Source organism: Salmo trutta, chromosome 16, assembly GCF_901001165.1.
Source record: "Salmo trutta chromosome 16, fSalTru1.1, whole genome shotgun sequence".
Classification (NCBI taxonomy): domain Eukaryota; kingdom Metazoa; phylum Chordata; class Actinopteri; order Salmoniformes; family Salmonidae; genus Salmo; species Salmo trutta.
Genome location: NC_042972.1, coordinates 43,804,282 through 43,823,992, shown reverse-complemented (window position 1 = coordinate 43,823,992; position 19,711 = coordinate 43,804,282). Strand labels below are relative to the sequence as shown.

At 42.3% G+C, this 19,711-nt stretch overlaps 1 protein-coding gene across 3 annotated transcripts in view; it reads left to right on the top strand.

The window, feature by feature from the left end:
- The window catches only part of LOC115150798 (6-phosphofructo-2-kinase/fructose-2,6-bisphosphatase 4), a 29,083-nt gene that overhangs the window by 5,574 nt on the left and 3,798 nt on the right, over window positions 1-19,711 (top strand). Inside the window, exons 1-12 of one of the 3 annotated variants that reach the window (XM_029694483.1) lie at window positions 2,272-2,551; window positions 4,994-5,110; window positions 5,249-5,345; window positions 5,549-5,612; window positions 5,804-5,878; window positions 14,686-14,742; window positions 14,829-14,950; window positions 16,720-16,927; window positions 17,051-17,197; window positions 17,311-17,415; window positions 19,301-19,430; window positions 19,575-19,637. In XM_029694483.1, the coding sequence (XP_029550343.1) occupies window positions 2,284-2,551; window positions 4,994-5,110; window positions 5,249-5,345; window positions 5,549-5,612; window positions 5,804-5,878; window positions 14,686-14,742; window positions 14,829-14,950; window positions 16,720-16,927; window positions 17,051-17,197; window positions 17,311-17,415; window positions 19,301-19,430; window positions 19,575-19,637 (1,453 nt within the window). In that variant the 5' untranslated portion in view covers window positions 2,272-2,283. Of the gene's footprint in view, window positions 1-2,271; window positions 2,552-4,993; window positions 5,111-5,248; window positions 5,346-5,548; window positions 5,613-5,803; window positions 5,879-14,685; window positions 14,743-14,828; window positions 14,951-16,719; window positions 16,928-17,050; window positions 17,198-17,310; window positions 17,416-19,300; window positions 19,431-19,574; window positions 19,638-19,711 lie in introns of those variants that run through there. The other 2 variants (XM_029694482.1, XM_029694484.1) reach the window with 2 other exon arrangements.

The window sequence follows — 19,711 nt, the reverse complement described above, 5'->3', positions numbered from 1 at the left end:
CCCACCCGTAGCACGCGCTCCAGCAGGTATATCTCACTGGTCACCCCCAAAGCAAATTCTTTCTTTGGCTGCCTTTCCTTCCAGTTCTCTGCTGCCAATGACTGGAACGAATTGCAAAAATCACTGAAGCTGGAGACGCATATCTCCCTCACTAGCTTTAAGCACCAGCTGTCAGAGCAGCTCACTGATCACTGCACCTGTACATAGCCCATCTGTAAATAGCCCATCCAACTACCTCATCCCCATACTGTATTTATTTATCTTGCTCCTTTGTACCCCAGTATCTCTACTTGCACATTATCTTCTGCACATCTACCATTTCAGTGTTTAATTGCTATATTGTAATTACTTCGCCACCATGGCCTATTTATTGCCTTACTTCACTTATCCTCCCTCATTTGCACATACTGTATATAGACTTTTTCTACTGTATTATTGACTGTTTTTTTTCCCCAAGTGTAGCTCTGTTATATCTGAACTGCTTTGATTTATTTTGGCCAGGTTGCAGTTGCAAATGAGAACTTGTTCTCAACTAACCTGGTTAAATAAAGGTGAAATAAAAAAAATGTGCGAGGGGATGTTGGAAGTTCTGTGCAACTTCCTTGGCCATATACGCCAAAAAAAAATACATTTTTGGACCAAATTGTCACAACAGCAAACCATTCATTATTGAAAATAACTATCAAACCTGCATTACATAGACCCTGCAGCTGAAGGTGTCCTGCTGCATGGTGTGAGTTATTTCCCCTCCTTTCCACTTTATGTCCACCCAGTCGTCTTTTCCATAGCAGGATCTTCTCATTTTGAAGTAGTCTCTTTTTTATGTAAACCTAATGGAATTCTGATTAGTTATAGGCAAATGAATACATAGGCCAAAACTGTACGCTGATTTCCTTATCACTATAATCTAGTAGCGGTAATTTCCTTTTATGCCCCATTCTACACACAGCCTAAATTATAGGCATTGAAACATTTACAGGAGAATAATAAAAATAGCATATATGATCCAACCCCATCACAGAGTGAATAAATGTAGAGCGTTTGTTATATAAAATATTTGTTCCCATAAATACAAAGGAGGATGTCTCTCCTCATACCTCTGGCACTTTTTAGTCAGACTGTGTAAAAACTTTATGGGGCCGGCAACAGAGTTCCCATTGACTAAGCACCACGGAGACCAATCAGGAGAGAATGCATACAGGTCAAGGGTGAAAATTGAAAGTCAAGGGGTGTGTCTGCCTTTTGGATTACTCTCTTTACAGAGAACCCCTGTGGTTCAAGTCAAGAGCTACCCACCCCTTTCAGTCTGCTCTATGCATGTCTGAAAGTGTCAGCCAGCAGTCAAGAGGTTTTCACAGCATGTCATGAGAAATTATTACACTTATGAATGTAAAATGCTAATGTGTATTAGATCCAGTACAATGGAATAACTATAGTCCACTGACTATATAAGGGTAGTCAGTGGACATTCTGAACCTTGTTTGAAGTCAGTAGGTCATATGACCAAAGAGCTATTGAAATGTAAATGTTTTAAAATAGATGTAAATTGACCAAAAAAAAGTGTGCAATGTGTGTCTATGCCATTGGGTTAGCTACAACCAGTGTTGAAAGTTTTAGGAGTAATGATTAAAGCTATTGACATTTTCAAAATGAGATTTGTCACTATGTTGACGGTCCCTAGCTGCTGTTGGTGGATGTAAGGAAAACTACAGGCGAATATCCAACCTGAAGCTGTCTTTACCTCAGTTCTCCGCGGGGACCACGACGTTGCACATTTTTTGTTTTCGTGCTAAACTGGCACACCTGACTCAATTAGTCAAGGGGTTGATGACAATGATGGGTTATGCTAAACGGGATATGATGTTTTATGCGTCAACTCAAACTGAATACTTGTAGTCCGAATAATAACGGGATATTGGTGTAAATGTGAAACGTCTGGTGGTCCCCGAGGAGAGGGTTGGGGTTTAAGGTCGCGTTATGTAGTTATTACGGTAAACAGAATACAACGTATCAGTTTATCAAAAAATATATAAATAAAACAGGCCTACACGGATAGGTTGTTTTTACAGGCTCAATTAATTATTCATTGTCCGTGCTTGTAGCTTGATACAATAATACCACCGAGTAGTGCGCCATTAATCCCAGTATAAACTTGGAAGTAGGAAATTGTAATTGCATTTTGTAAACGGCAACTCGGATGCTCACTACAACAGCGTTACTTCATTATTTCAGAGGAAATATATGCGCGTTTTTTTGAGAGATTATGGTAGGCACACACTTCGGATGGTTCCTCAGTCCATTATGACAACCACCAGCAGACCTCATCAAACAGCACTGATGCGAGACAGATCTCCTGAAACGCTCCAACAGAAGAAAAGGCGCCGCGCCACAGTAACAGAGGCCACCATGTCCTCCGTGGAAGTCGGAATGGAAGCAAGACCATCAAACTCTGCAACGCCGCGGGAACTAACTCAAAACCCGCTCAAGAAAATCTGGATGCCGTTGCCTTGTAAAAATGGCCTTCCTGATAAACGCATTTGTCAAAGAATGGGTGCGTATAACGATTACCGACGTAGTTAGACAGCAAGCCGGTTGACTCGCGCATTCTAATATTCGAGCAGTGTATATTGTGAAATTGCATTTTATTAATCGCTAGCTAAATCCTCTTATGTCATTGTCGTAATCAACTTCCGTGCTTTCTGAAAGATGTGGAGAAAATGTGTTTATGGCGTGACCTTAAGTCTTGGCAATCGATTATTGATGATCGTTGATTCCTGCGTCTGATTACTGACTGGTCATGGCTAGAAGGTATTCCGTTTTTGTCAAATTAAGGTCATTTTACTTTTCGTAGCAGGTTATGATAATTTACGCAGGAAGTTATGAGAATTAACGTAACAGGTTAGGTGAATTATGTTAAAGTCCATGACCCTACTGGCTCTGTTCTGACAGCCCCTTGGACCATAGAGCTATAAAATAACGTACTGGCTCCCCTCTCCAGGCCAGAGCATCGTTCTTTGCTTCTCAATTTATCTGGATTACTGTATCTTAGTTTTCTCCCGACTTGTAAAAGAAACAGATCCCACAACATCAACCCGAGGGGTTGAACATTATGGTTATTTCAAGACAACTGGGAACTCGGGGGGGGGGGGGGGGGGGAAACAAGGTCACATGACATAAGTGATCATCTGGTCGGAAAGACAACAGTTCTAGAAAGATGCCCAAATTTCCGAGTTGGATTATTCGCAGTCGGAGCTCGTTTTTTCCCCAAGTTCCCAGTCGTTTTAAACGCACCGAAGTCGGAGATTTCCGAGTTCCCAGTTGTTTTGAACGAGGCATTTAGTGGCAAACTAGGTCACTTGTAGTCTGATTTAATCAGGCTGTAATACACAATTAAATACAGCCTGAAGCATTTGTGTGTAAATGTTCCTTACAACCCAGAATGTTGAATAAAAATACATTTGAATTGACTACTGGTTTGTCCTTAAGCTGCTTGAAATTTGAGACAAAATATCCACTGGTTTGGTTTGGCACCAAGGTAAAGTCGGTTTATTTTATTTTGGATAATAGTTTTATCTCGTGAATAGCTAGGCTATTGAACCAAGCATGCCACGACAACGAAAATGATATATTCTGAATCGGGAGGATGGAGAACAATCCACTTGTTATGTTTTGAAGATTTGAAATCCTAAAAAAGAAAAAGAAAAAAGGTGTGTATTGTTCTCCATCCTCCCCTGATTCAGAATATAGATGTTTTATTGTCATGGCATGATTGGTTCAATAGCTATTGGAGAGAACCGAATATAAAACTTTACCTTGGTACTGAACCATATACTGTACCTACCAGCTCTCTAAAAAGTTGGTAAGCAATACTTTCCTGTGGATATTGTCTCATTGTGAGCAGCTGAAGGACAAGATGCACAGACAACCGGTCGAGTATGTTCCAATTATATTTTATTCAACATTCTGGCTTGTAAGGAAAATGTACACAATTTTGCCACATGTTTCAGGCTGTATATAGCCTACCAATTAATTGTTTTACGGCCTGATTTAATCAGACTAGACACTAGCTATGTTTCCATTAACTTGTCAAGTGATTTTAGTCTATTTAGAAAGGTCACATAGAAAATAAATGTGACAATTGCCAGCGACGCTGCATTTCCATTACACTGTAAAATAAAACGTTCACTAAAACCTAGTGTTAAATAAAAATGAAGTGGTTGAAGTGTTTCCATTAGCCATTTAGGAAAATTGGTCATAATAAATTGGCGAGAGTCTGTATGCCCTCCTAGCTATCTGTTTCATGTCTGAGGTAGCCCACAAAAGCCAGCATGAATTTGCTATATCCTAATAATTGTCATGTGCCAACATATCGCAACAATCCGTACCATGGTGAGACTTGCGCTCCTGTAGATATGAAATAATTGGGGATGGTGAAACTTTTGCATCCAGCCAAACAGAAAAGCAAGGTGAAACAATTCAGGCATTCTTGAAGGTCAAGACAATCCTTGTCTTGCAAATAAAAAAAAATAGGATTGAAAAAAACGTGGTATGGAGCTTTATAGTTAGGCTATATGATGACATCACGTGCCCGTGTATCTTCAAAGTTATTTGGAAATCATAATTTATTCGAAAAACTATTTCGGCATCATTTGTCACAATAAAGATAAATCCACCTGTCAATTGAATACAAATGTGGATCTTAAAATGTCTCCAATATCTGCCGTTTCGGTTAGGTGTCGCTAAGATTTTATTTTGCGACATTGCTTTTGTAGAATAAAGCTTGTTCATTGGACACCTGCCTAGTGTCACTCTGTTACAGTGGAATTGCCCAGGTACTCCAAATGGTCCTAAAAGTAATCTAAGCCCTTCCCTGCCACAGCCTGCACTGTTTGTTCATGCTTATGTTTCAGTGGCAGTCTCTATCCAAGTAGAATAATTGTAATAACCTGTAGAATCATTTTATTCTCTCCCGTCTCCTCTCTTCCATGTGCAGTATGTATGACCAACTGTCCCACCCTGATAGTGACGGTGGGCCTCCCAGCCAGAGGGAAGACCTACATCTCTAAGAAGCTCACCCGCTATCTCAACTGGATTGGTGTTCCCACCAGAGGTACCAACTTTCAGCCCTTACACCTGAAATTACATTTCCGGAATCCAATCCACACACACACTGACTTGTAAGAATGCTGCTGAACAGTCAATAGTATCTAGAAAAGTAAATCGTGCAACTATCTCTTCCCCCATTTAGAATTCAATGTTGGGCAGTACCGGCGTGAGTGTCTGAAGATCTACAAGTCCTTTGAGTTCTTCCGTCCAGACAATGAGGAGGGCCTGAAAATCAGACAGTAAGAAACATTTCCAGTGCTTTGATCCTCCGCTGTGGAAACACTGATCAGATCCTCTTGTCCTTGAATGCCCCAAATTGCCTAACAATATCATGATATTGTTATGTACCTGTTTTTAACCAGCGTCTGTGAGTTGTCTTTGCTAACCCATTAGTGGCTCTTGTCACTGCTGCTTCTGACTGTTTCCCCACTCTCCTTTGCAGGCAGTGTGCGTCAGCAGCACTGAAGGATGTCAGACAGTACCTCACTGATGGAGGCCAAGTTGCTGTGCGTACAATCACTCTTTGAATAAAAATATCACATTTGAAAATCTCCAATGTAGCCAGATTGTGTACATTAACATTGGGATGGGATATCCCGTCATGAAGTACTTTGATATCGCACTGCGTATTTGAATATGGATTACAGTGCAGGTTTTCAGTCTGTGAACGATGGTGTGTGTTCTGTTCTTTCTCCAGGTGTTTGATGCTACTAACACCACTAGAGAGAGGAGAGAGACTATCACTGCGTTTGCTGAGCAGAATGGCTTCAAGGTAATGTTGGTGTCTTTGGTGGTGATGATCATGCTTGCGTGTAGACGGGTGGGTTGACAATGTCACAACAAAAATGTGGCCGTAAGTCGGCGGTAAAAGGCTGTGTTTTCATCCTGATCGGTCAGATGTTTAGCAACAATGACTAGAAGCTGCTGTGGTGAATCATAGATGGCTTGTTTCAGCTAGTTGTATTTTGTTCTTGATGCCATCTCTTGTTACATATATGCTAACATGGCTAGGGTAATTAACAATGTATTTGAAAGGGAACAAATGCTTATTGGACAAATGTATGCATATTTCTAATAAACATTTGCAGATGAAATATAGGGTTTTGGAAAGTATTCACACCTTGACTTTTTTCAAATGTTGTACCTGAATATTGTTTTTTTTTTTGAATTTCAACATGAGGCCAATGGTGACTTTAAAATAGTTGGAGTTTAATGGCTGTGATGGGTGAAAATTCAGGATGGATCAACAACGTTGTAGTTACTCCACAATACTAACCTAAATAACACAGTGAAAAGAAGGAAGCCGGTACAGAATAAAAAATATTTCTAAACATACATCCTGTTTGCAAATACGTGTTTAGCAGATGTAATTGCGGGTGTAGCGAAATGCTGGGCTTCTAGCGCCGACAGTGCAGTAATATCTAACAATTTCACACATATACCCAATACACACACCTAAGGAATGGAATTAAGAATATATGCATATATGGACGAGCAATGTCAGAGCGGCATGGACTAAGATACAGTAGTATAGAATACAGTGTATATACATATGAGATGAGTAATGCAAGCTATGTGAACATTATTAAAGTGACTAGTGTTCTATTTCTTAATGTAGCCAGTGATTTCTAGTCTGTCTATAGGCAGAAGCCTCAAATGTGCTGGTGATGGCTGTTTAACAGTCTGATGGCCTTTTAGATTGAAAAACAGCTTCTATCTCTCGATCCCAGCTTTGATGCACCTGTACTGACCTCGCCTTCTGGATGATAGAGGGATGGTGAACAGGCAGTGGCTCAGGTGGTTGATGTCCTTGATGATCTTTTTGGCCTTCCTGTGACATCGGGTACTGTAGGTGTCCAGGAGGGTGGGTAGTTTGCCCCCGGTAATGCGTTGGGCAGACCGCACCACCCTCTGGAGAGCCTTGCGGTTGCGGGCGGTGCAGTTCCCGTACCAGGCGGTGATACAGCCCAACAGGATGCTCTCAATTGTGCATCTGTAAAAGCCAAATTTCTTCAGCCTCCTGAGGTTGAAGAGGCTCTGTTGCGCCTTCACCACACTGTCTATGTGGGTGGTCCATTTCAGTTTGTCAGTGACGTGTACTCCAAGGAACTTGAAGCGTTCCACCAACAAGTCACAAAACTAATACTGCAAAAAATGTGGCAAAGAACTGAACCTTTTTGACCTGAATACAAATGATGTTTGAGGCAAATACAACACATTACTGAGTACCACTCTCCATATTTTCAAGCATAGTGGTGGCTGCATCGTGTTATGGGTATGCTTGTAATTGTTAAGGACTGGGGAGTTGTTCAAGATAAAAAAAAGAGACGGAATGGAGCTAAGCACAGGCAAAATGCTAGAAAACCTGGTTGTCTGCTTTCCACCAGACACTGGGAGATTAATTCACCTTTCAGCAGGACAATAACCTAAAACACAAGGCCAAATCTACAGTGGAGTTGCTTACCAAGAAGACAGTGAATGTTCCTGAGTGGCCGAGTTAAAGTTTTGACTTGCATCTGCTTGAAAATATATGGCAGACTTAAAGGGTTGTCTAGCAATGATCAGCAACCAATTTGACAGAGCTTGTAGAATATTTTTTAAGAATAATGGGCGAATGTTGCACAATCCAGGTGTGGAAAGCTCTTAGACTTACCCCGAAAGACTCGCAGCTTTTATTGCTGCCAAAGGGGATTCTAACATGTATTGACTCAGTGGGTTGAATACTTACCTAATCAAGATTTCATTTAACTTTTTTTATTATTGTTAGTATTTTGTCTAGATCATTGACAAAGCTACAATGTGTAACTTTGGGCTACCTGACCAAATAGAAATGTGAGTTATAGATATTGCTTTCTCATTGAAAGCAAGTCTAAGAAGCGGTAGATCTATTCTATGTGCGGTATTTCTATGCTTCCTGTTCTTAAGTTTTGTTTTTATGGCTTACTTTCGGTTTTGTACACCAGCATCAAACAGCTCAAAATACAATATTTTTGGTTATTGAAAATGTATTTCAGTGGTTTAGATGGTACAATGATTCTCCACACTCTGCGTGCTTGTATTTTCACAAACTGAAATTAGGCAAACTTAATTTTAGCAACCAGGAAATAGCAGAGCGATTGGTGTGTATTGCACCTTTTTTTAGATCCACTTTGTAACACAACAAAACGTGGAAAAAGTCAAGGTGTGTGTGTGTGTGTGCGAATACTTTCTGACGGCACTCTAGCTCGTTTCAGGAAACTAGGCGTATGTCGCCCGCCACTACTTCACAGGAGAGGCATTTGAACATAAAGTATGTTCAATGATGTTTATCAAATGTGTTTTTTGCAGAATGTGAACTTTCATGTGTCTTAATAACAAGCTTGTATGCCATCTGTAAATTCAAATAAAATTGTTACATTTACGAGCCTAGTTGGTTTGCCACAAAAAAAGACAGGAACCTTCCCGCTAGCCTTGATTGGTTGAGATACTGGATGGGCTGGACATGCCGAGAGATGAGTTCGGATTGGTCTGCCATGTAGTACGCTTCTGTCAATAACATGAGCTGCTCAGTATGTGTAGGTAATCCTTTGTAACGCAGATTAAAAAAAATATATATATATATATATTTTTTTTTAAATATCACTAAGAACTGCATAAGTGTTAATAATGCGCTCCAATTTCTGGAGGACCAAGTTTTGAAATCGGTGGAAGCATAGTATGATTTCTAAGGAGCTGGAGGAAATTCTGGCAATTGCAATCAATGGTAATTGATTGCAATTAATGCGGAGGGAGTCAAAGAGAACACACAGAAGAAGGCTGTTGTATAAAACACCTGTCTCCGGAGATTACATCTTCAAACTAAGGGTAACCATGGCATAGAGGGAGAAGCGTTCATCCATGTAAGCGAGTCTAGCCAGCTACGTTTTTAGATATTGTAGGTTTCTAATTTTATGAAAGTCGTTTTCATTGCCAATTTAAAGCGTACTGTTAGCTAGCTAACGTTAGCTGGCTGGCTCGCTAGCTAATGTTACGTGTATGAATAATATTCCTACATAATATCTCAGAGCCGTATCCATTGCTTGTTTTAGCCTAATGTTAGTTAGATAGCTAACATTGAACCTAGCTAGTTGGTTAGCTTTAGCTACCTGCAGATTCATGCAGGGTAGTAACATTATGAGTTGGGATTCTGGTTCATTATTTAGCTAGCTAGCTACGTGTCTAAACAAGACTCCATTTCACTGTACTGTTTACACATCGTATCAAATGTTATTTATAAAGCCCTTCTTACATCAGCTGATATCTCAAAGTGCTGTACAGAAACCCAGCCTAAAACCCCAAACGGCAAGCAATGCAGGTGTAGAAGCATGGTGGCTAGGAAAAACTCCCTAGAAAGGCCAAATCCTAGAGGAACCAGGCTATGAGGGGTGGCCAGTCCTTTTCTGGCTGTGCCGGGTGGAGATTATAACAGAACATTGCCAAGATGTTCAAATGTTCATAAATGACCAGCATGGTCTAATAATCACAGTAGTTGTCAAGGGTGCAACAAGTCAGCACCTCAAGAGTAAATGTCAGTTGGCTTTTCATAGCCGATCATTGAGAGTATCTCTACCGCTCCTGCTGTCTCTAGAGAGTTGAAAACAGCAGGTCTGGGACAGGTAGCACGTCCAGTGAGCAGGTCAGGGTTCCATAGCCGCAGGCAGAACAGTTGAAACTGGAGCAGCAGCACGGCCAGGTGGACTGGGGACAGCAAGGAGTCATGTCAGGTAGTCCTGAGGCATGGTCCTAGGGCTCAGGTCCTCCGAGAGAGAGAATTAGAGAGCATACTTAAATTCACACAGGACACCGGATAAGACAGGAGAAATACTCCAGATATAAGACTGACCCTAGCCCCCCGACACATAAACTACTGCAGCATAAATACTGGAGGCTGAGACAGAGGGGTCAGGAGACACTGTGGCCCCATCCGATGATACCCCCCGGACAGGGCCAAACAGGCAGGATATAACCCCACCCACTTTGCTAAAGCACAACCCCCACACCACTAGAGGGATATCTTCAACCACCAACTTACCATCGTGCGACAAGGCCGAGTATAGCCCACAAAGATCTCCGCCACGGCACAACCCAAGGGGGAGCGCCAACCCAGACAGGAAGACCACGTCAGTGACTCAACCCACTCAAGTGACGCACCCCTCCTAGGGACGGCATGGAAGTGCACCAGTAAGCCAGTGACTCAGCCCCTGTAATAGGGTTAGAGGCAGAGAATCCCAGTGGAGAGAGGGGAACCGGCCAGGCAGAGACAGCAAGGGCGGTTCGTTGCTCCAGAGCCTTTCCGTTCACCTTCACACTCCTGGGCCAGACTACACTCAATCATAGGACCTATTGAAGAGATGACTCTCCAGTAAAGACTTAAAGGTTGAGACTGAGTCTGCGTCTCTCACATGGGTAGTCAGACCATTCCATAAAAATTGCGCTCTATAGGAGAAAGCCCTGCCTCCAGCTGTTTGCTTAGAAATTCTAGGGACAATTAGGAGGCCTACGTCTTGTGACTAGCGTACGTGTAGGTATGTACGGCAGGACCAAATCGTAAAGATGGGTAGGAGCAAGCCCATGTAATGCTTTGTAGGTTAGCAGTAAAACCTTGAAATCAGCCCTTGCCTTAACAGGAAGCCAGTGTAGGGAGGCTAGCACTGGAGTAATATGATCCATTTTTTTGGTTCTAGTCAGGATTCTTGCAGCCGTATTTAGCACTAACTAAAGTTTTATTTAGTGCTTTATCCAGGTAGCTGGAAAGTAGAGTATTGCAGTAGTCCAACCTAGAAGTAACAAAAGCATGGATTAATTTTTCTGCATAATTTTTCGACAAAGTTTCTGATTTTTGCAATGTTACTCAGATGGAAAAAAGCTGTCCTTGAAACAGTCTTGATATGTTCTTCAAAAGAGAGATCAGGGGCCAGAGTAATGCCGAGGTCCTTCACAGTTTTATTTGAGATGACTGTACAACCATCAAGATTAATTGTCAGATTCAACAGAAGATCTCTTTGTTTCTTGGAACCTAGAACAAGCATCTCTGTTTTGTCCAAGTTTTAAAAGTAGAACGTTTGCTACCATCCACTTCCTTATGTCTGAAACACAGGCTTCTAGCGAGGGCAATTTTGGGGTTTCACCATGTTTCATTGAAATGTACAGCTGTGTGTCATCCGCATAGCAGTGAAATTTAACATTTATGTTTTCGAATGACATCCCCAAGAGGTAAAATGTAGTGAAAACAAAAGTGGTCCTAAAACGGAACCTTGAGGAACACCGAAATTTACAGTTGATTTGTCAGAGGACAAACCATTCAGAGACAAACTGATATCTGTCCTGTGCATGTGTCAGAAACTTAGATTTTATTGAATATAGTGTGTGTTTACTAGACTAATGTGAAGAACCACATGACCTGCACCAAAGTCAAATTAGGATATAACGTTAGGCCAATGAGACAGCATTTTAGAACTTGGACACTGGTAGAATGCCCTGCTTTAATTTTGTCACAACTGTATTCTATTTTCTGCAATTAGCTCGCCATTAACTTGTAAATAAGGATCTTGTGAGTTTATTTCCCTGTAATAACAAATACAAATTAGCTAAAGTTAAGATGTTAGCTATATGATATGGTCATTATTTGAACTGGCTAGCTAACAAGCTAGAAACTAACACAAACGTTGGTTAGGAAGTTGCTTTTAGTTGCCTGGTTTGCTAGATTGACATATACTCATTTCATTTTTATTGGTGTTTAAAATATACCAGTTATGCTAGTTTGGAACACCAGGCAGCTTATGTCATGCAGCCTGTCGTTTTTGTGTTAATACTTTTTCATAACGACAATGATGTCCCTGCGACAACTGTCTACAGACATGTCGATAGACGTAGTATAAACCAGCCTTAAGTCTTAATCTTTGGTTGTTTAGTACACTACCGTGCTCTGTTTAGCACATGGCCTCTCATGTGAATCCTTCAAGAGATGTGTGGGGGCTTAAGATGGTGTGAACAAGGGCACTTTTCTAAAAAAAAATGGGGTTATAAATTGATCAACTTTCAAAGCAGAATTACGTTCCCGTTGTTCCTCAACTATAGTGTATAATAAATTGTATATCTCTGAGTCTCTACTTTTATCCATTTATTAAATGTTTCTACATAAGATCGAGCGGGTCGGTCACTGTCAATAGTCCTTTGAGTGTGAACCAACCCTGTTTTGTTTTTAGACTTGTGGTTGCGTATGCATAGGTTTTGTTGGTGAACACCCCACCCGTCAACGTCAAATAACATTTTATTTGTCACATGCTTTGTAAACGGGTGTAGATTAACGGGGAAATGCTTACTTACAGGCCCTTCCCAACAATGCAGAGAGAAAAGAGGAATAACTACACAATGAGTAAAGAGAACTTGGCTATATACACATGGTACCAGTACTGAATTGATGTGAAGGGGCACGAGGTAGATATGTACATATAGGTAGGGATAAAGTGACTAGGCAAGAGGGTAGATAAAACGGTAGCAGCAGCGTATGTGATGAGTCAAGAGTTTGCTATTGGTTAACTATTTAACTCACTATTTAGCAGTGTTATAGCGTCGAGGTAAAAGCTGTTCAGGGTCCTGTTGGTTCCAGACGTGCTGCATCAGTGCTGCTTGCCGTGCAGTAGCAGAGAGAGCAGTCTGACTTGGAGGGCTGGAGTCTTTGGCAATTTTTAGGGCCGCCTTCTGACACCACCTGGTATAGAAGGCCTGGATGGCAGGGAGCTCAGCCCCAGTAATGTACTGGGCCATATGCACTACCCTCTATCACTTTGTGGTTGGGTGACAAGCAGTTGCCATACCAAGCAATGATGCAGACAGTCAAGATGCTCTCAATGGTGCAGCTGTAAACCTTTGCGGATCTGAGGGCCCATGCCAAATCTTTTCAACCTCCTGAGAGGGAAGAGGCATTGTTGTGCCTTCACGACTGTGTGTGTGGGGACCATGACAATTCCATAGTGATGTGGACACCAAGGATCTTGACGCTCTTGACCCGCTCCACTACAGCCCCGTCGGTGGGGGCGCTCTCGACCCGCTCCACTACAGCCCCGTCGATGGGGGGCGTACTCGGCCCTCAGTTGCCTGTAGTCCCTGTGGGTCTGGGATGATGGTGTTGCTGTGAGCCATGACCAGCCTTTCAAACCATTTCATTGCTAGAGATGTGAGTGCTACGGGGCGATAGTCATTTAGACAGGTTATCTTAGTGTTATTGGGCACAGGGACTATGGTGGTCTGCTTGAAACATGTAGGTATTACAGACTGGGTCAGGGGGAGGTTGAAAAGGTCATTGAAGACACTTGACAGTTGGTCTGCGCATGCTTTGAGTACACATCCTCGTAATCCGTCTGGCCCAGCGACTTTAAATGTTGACCTGTTTAAAAGTTTTGTTCACATCGGCTACCGAGTGCGTTATCAAAGTCATCCAGAAGAGCTGGTGCTCTCGTGCATGCTTCAGTGTTGCTTGCCTCGAAGCGAGCATAAAAGGCATTTAGCTCGTCTGGTAGGCTCACATCACCTGAGAAGCTTGCGTCTGGGTTTCCCTTTGTTATCCGTAATAGTTTTCAAGCCCTGCCACATCCGACGAGCGTCAGAGCCGGTGTAGTGGGATTCAATCTTAATCCTGTATTGACGCTTTGTCTGTTGGATGGTTCGTCTGAGGGCATAGCGGGATTTTTTTATAAACTTCTGGGTTAGTCTCCCGCTCCTTGAAAGTGCCAGCTCTAGCCTTTAGCTCAATGCGGATGTTGCCTGTAATCCATTGCTTCTGGTTGGGATATGTACGTACAGTCACTGTGAGGACGACTTCGTCGATGCACTTATTGATGAAGCCAATGACTGAAGTGGTGTACTCCTCAATGCCATTGGATGAATCCCGGGACATATTCCAGTCTGTGCTAGCGAGTCACTGGTACTTCCTGCTTTAGTTTGCTTGTAAGCAGGAATCAGGAGGATATAATTATGGTCAGATTTGCCAAATGGAGTGTGGGGGAGAGCTTTGTATGTATCTCTGTGTGTGGTGTAGAATTTATTTTATTTTTTTACTCTGGTTGACATGCTGGTAAAAAGTTGGTAAAACTGATTTAAGTTCGCCTGCAGTAAAGTCCCCGGCCACTAGGAGCACCGCTTCTGAGTGAACCTAAATGTTATCCGATGAATCCCAGAACATATTCCAGTCTGTGCTAGCAAAACAGTCCTGTTATGATCTGCTTTATCTGACCACTTCTGGTAATTCCAGTTTGAGTTTTTGCTTGTAAGCAGGTATCAGCATAGAGCATGGAGTTATGATCAGATTTGACAAATGGAGGGAGAGGGAGAGCTTTGTATACATGGAGTAAAGGGGATCTAGAGTTTCCCTGCATCAAAATCACTGGCCACTAGGTGTCCCGCCTCGATGTGCATTTTCTTTATTTGGCCCTATACAGCTCGTTGGGTGTGGTCTTTCTGCCGCATTGGTTTGTGGCAGCAAATAGACTGCCGCGAGACGACAACTGGAACTTGGATGTCTTGTCTATCCTGGGGGTTTACGGTCTTCCCTTTTTCTCCTAGGTGTTCTTTGTAGAGTCTGTTTGTGAAGACCCTGAAGTCATTGCAGAGAACATTGTGGTGAGTGCTCTTCCACAGTTCCTGTAGGTAACTCTTTGGAGAGAGCCAATGAGTCTTATATCTCCCCTGTATCTTTCTCTGCTCAGCAAGTGAAGCTGGGCAGCCCTGACTACACCAACTGCAACACAGAGGAGGCTATGGAGGACTTCAAGAAGAGGATCAAGTGTTATGAGAACTCCTATGAGACCCTGGATGAGGTTCTGGACAGGTGAGCAACTTATTTCACTGAGGAACAAAGAGTTCTCTCCTCTTTTGATTAGCAAGTGGTTGTTTTTACAGTTGTAACGGGAATTTCCAGGTGAAAGAAAAGGAGTGCAGTTGTTGATAAATCCCATCAAAATGAATCTGGTTCATTACGAGAATTGTGCGAGAACACCACCAGAGCAGAAGCAAAGAAAATGTCTAACGGGCCCTTGTATATTAGTCACACAGCACCGGATGTTCTGTAAACACCAGCCCAAGAGGCTTGTAGGAAGTCAGAACATAAGCTGCGACGAATCACACAGTGTCATAGATACATTATGACTGTGTCCTCAAATTCAGTCTTCAAGACTGGCAGACATTTTATACTGTCAGTTAAACGGGTCAAAAGTAAGAACATCAGTACTTCGTTACAACAGAACTATACTGAACAAAAATATAAATGCAAGAATGTCAAAGATTTTACTGAGTTACAGTTCATAGAAGGAAATCAGTCAATTGAAATATATAAATTAGGCCCTAATCTATGAATTTCTCTTGACTGGGCAGGGGCGCAGGCATGGGTGGGCCTGGAAGGGCATAGGCCCACCCACTGGGGAGTCAGGCCCAACTAATCAGAATGAATTTTTCCCCACAAAAGGGTGTTATTACAGACAAATACTTCTCAGCCCCCCCCCCCCCCAGACAATCCCGTAGGTGAAGATTGGACATACTGCCAAATTCTCTAAAACAATGTTGGAGGTGGCATATGGTAGAGAAATGAACATTCAATTCTCTAGCAACAGCTCTGTTGGGCATTCCTACAGTCAGCATGCCAAATGCACGCTCCCTCAACTTCTGTGGCATTGTGTTGTGTAACAAATCTGCACATTAGTGTAGGTGCCTTTTATTGTCCCCGGCACAAGGTCAACCTGTCGAATGATCATGCTATTTAATCAGCTTCTTGATATGCCACACCTGTCGGATGGATTATCTTGACAAGGAAGAAATGGTCACTGACAGGGATTTAAACAAATTTGTGCACAAAATTTGATCTTTTTGTGCATATTAAATATTTCTGGGATATTTTATTTCAGCTCATGAAAAATGTGACCAACACTTAACATGTTGCATTTTATATTTTTATTCCGTATACTTAAAGATTCCTCCGGCATTTCCTGGTTGCAAAAATTCTAATAGGTTGCCTAATTTCAGTTTGTAACAAAATAAGCAAGTATAGTGGAGAGTCATTGTAGCATCTAAACTGCTGTGAAATATATTTTCTATAACCAAATATATTTTATTTTCAGCTGTTTTAAGCTGGTGTCCAAACAGAAAGTAAAAGACTCAAAAAATTAACTTGAGAACTGGAAGCATAGAAATGGCGCACATGGAATCGATCTACTGCTTCTTAGACTTTCTCTTAATCTGAATTGACAGATCTATAACTCCTATTGCTATGTGAATTTGGTCAAGTCGCCCAAGAAGTTACATATTGCAGCTTTAAGTAAATATGTTACTTAAACATACATGGTTAACTCCTGTTTCCCTTCCCACAAGGTAAATCACCTGTCTGTACGTGCAGGAAAACACAATCACATTTATTACATATCAGTCCATATCCACAGTAAATCAAATAGTAATTCATCAAATAATGTCCCATTACAACAGTCAATGACATGTTTCTTGTCCTTTTTAATCTGGGAATCATTTTAAACCTGGTTTCAATGCATGTTGTATCTGAGGTTTATCTCTTGTATAAAGTAAGGGATTCCTAAAGCTCTCTGTATCTCCCAGGCATCTGTCCTACATTAAGATCATGGATGTGGGCCGGAGGTACCTGGTGAACCAGGTCCAGGACCACATACAGAGCAGGATTGTCTACTACCTCATGAACATCCATATCACGCCACGCTCCATCTACCTGTGTCGCCATGGAGAGAGTGACCTCAACGTCAAGGGCTGCATTGGAGGAGACTCTGGGCTTTCACCCAGGGGCAAGGAGGTACGGCTAACTCTATCCTTAGATTCCATCTCTACCTTACAAATTCTACTTTTCGTTTCTTCAGTATTTAATAGGTTTACATATTTTGAGGATGTTTTTTTGTGTTGATTGTTCCCTGGGCAGTTTGCCAAGTATCTGCACCAGTTCATCCAGTCTCAGGAGATCGGTGATTTGAAGGTGTGGACCAGCCAGATGAAGAGGACCATCCAGACAGCTGAGGCTGTGTCTGTACCCTACGAGCAGTGGAAGGCTCTCAACGAGATAGACGCGGTGAGAACTCGACTCAGTAATGCCACCTGTGTGACTGTGTGTATGTCTGTGATCCTCAACCACACCCCATACAGTTTGTATATCTGAAGTGGTGTGTTCTGTGCTATCCTCAGGGTGTATGTGAGGAGATGATGTATGAGGAGATCCAGCAGCACTACCCTCTGGAGTTTGCAATGAGGGACCAGGACAAGTACCGCTACCGTTACCCCAAGGGAGAGGTGAGTGAGAGGAGAGCATTCTCTAATGCCTCATTTAATCACATCGGAAGTTTACATACACCTTAGCCAAATACATTTCAACTCAGTTTTTCACAATTCCTGACATTTAATCCTAGTAAGAATTACCTGTTTTAGGTCAGTTAGGCTCACCACTTTATTTTAAGAATGTGAAATGTCAGAATAATAGTAAAGAGAATGATTGATTTCAGCTTTTATTTCTTTCATCACATTCCCAGTGGGTCAGAGGTTTACATACACTCAATTTGGTAGCATTGTGTAACTTGGGTAAAATGTTTTGGGTAGCCTTCCACAAGCTTCCCACAATAAGTTGGGTGAATTTTGGCCCATTCCTCCTGACAGAGCTGGTGTAACTGAGTCAGGTTTGTTGGCCTCCTTGCTCGCACATGCTTTTTCATTTGTGCCCACAAATTTTCTATAGGATTGAGGTCAGGGCTTTGAGATGGCCACTCCAATACCTTGACTTTGTTGTCCTTAAGCCATTTTGCCACAACTTTGGAAGTATGCTTGGGGTCATTGTCCAGTTGGAAGACCCATTTGTGACCAAGCTTTAACTTCCTGACTGATGTCTGATGTCATCTCTAGGAGACAGAACGCCTCTCCTTCCTGAGCGGTATGGCGGCTGCGTGGTCCCATGTTGTTTATACTTGCGTACTATTGTTTGTATAGATGAACGTGGTACCTTCAGGCATTTGGAAATTGCTCCCAAGGATGAACCAGACTCGTGGAGTTCTAAAAAAATAAAAATATTCTGAGGTCTTGGCAGATTTTCTTTTGATTTTTCCATGATGTCAAGCAAAGAGGCACTGAGTTTGAAGGTAGCCTTGAAATACATCCACAGGTACACCTCCAAATGACTCAAATGATGTCAATTAGCCTATCAGAAGCTTCTAAAGCCATGACATAATTTTCTGGAATTTTCCAAGCTGTTTAAAGGCACAGTCAACTTCTGACCCACTGGAATTGTGATCCAGTGAAATAATCTGTCTGTAAACAATTGTTGGAAAAATGACTTGTGTCATGCACAAAGTAGATGTCCTAACTGACTTGCCAAAACTATAGTTTAACAAGAAACTTGTGGAGTGCTTGAAAAACAATCTTTGACTCCAACCTATGTATGTAAACTTCTGACTTCAACTGTATGTATTATGAAAGGGCTCTACCAACCTGGATACTTTTATGTGTGCCAAGAAATGTGTGTTAACTTGCTTCTGCGCCGCTGTAGTTCTTAACAATGGTAATTTGCATCACAATAGATGAGAAACTAAGTGAATGTTTTGCTCATGCGGTCCAAATGTAGTTTAATTTGGCACTGGGACATTAAACCACATCCAGGTGGCTAATAGCCATGTACACCTTGCTAATGAGCCCAGCCTGGATAAGCTGCCTCTCAGACAGCATAAGCTAAGCACCAGGCTGTAGTAAATAAAGCCCTCTTCCTGCCCTGTCTGTCTGCTCCAGGCTCTGGGTACAGGCTGTTTTTCAGTTGGCATGAACACGGTGGTGTGTTCTCACTTTTAGTCCATCCCATTGCTGCCACTTAGAGAGATGGAGGTGGTGATTAGCGAGGCTGTCTCCCACTCAGTAGTGGGAAAGCGCATCGTTGTCCAAGACGCTTTACTACAGTACTAATGGCTTGTCGTCATGTGGGCCTACATAGGATTAAGTGTTCTACCTTGTTTTTCCCACTGTAGACCCATTACTGAAGATAATTTCTCCTGTTGCGGTATTTGTCTGTGCTCTGTTTTTCATTTATTTCTACCTTGAAGTTTTTGTGTGTGAGACCCTATTGTGACCCTGCCCTTTTGGGTGAGTGAGTATCTTGGTTTGTCTATCGGTGTATCTGACAGTTCCCCTGTCCCCTCAGTCCTATGAGGACCTGGTGCAGAGGTTAGAGCCGGTCATCATGGAGCTGGAGCGGCAGGAGCATGTCCTGGTCATCTGTCATCAGGCTGTTATGCGCTGCCTGCTGGCCTACTTCCTTGATAAGACAGCAGGTCAGTCTGGTTGTCTCTCCTGGATAACAGTGATGGACGGAAGGTGTTTATTTTCGCACTTTGTAGATCTTTTGTAATAGATTTCTTGTGTGTGTGTGTGTGTGTGTGTGTGTGTGTGTGTGTGTGTGTGTGTGTGTTTCTCAGAGGAGCTGCCCTACCTGAAGTGCCCACTGCACACCGTGCTGAAGCTCACACCAGTTGCTTATGGTAAGACTGGCCTTCCACTGCTACCCAGTCCTGTCTGCACCTGTGTCAATATCAATTGCAAAATAACATATTTT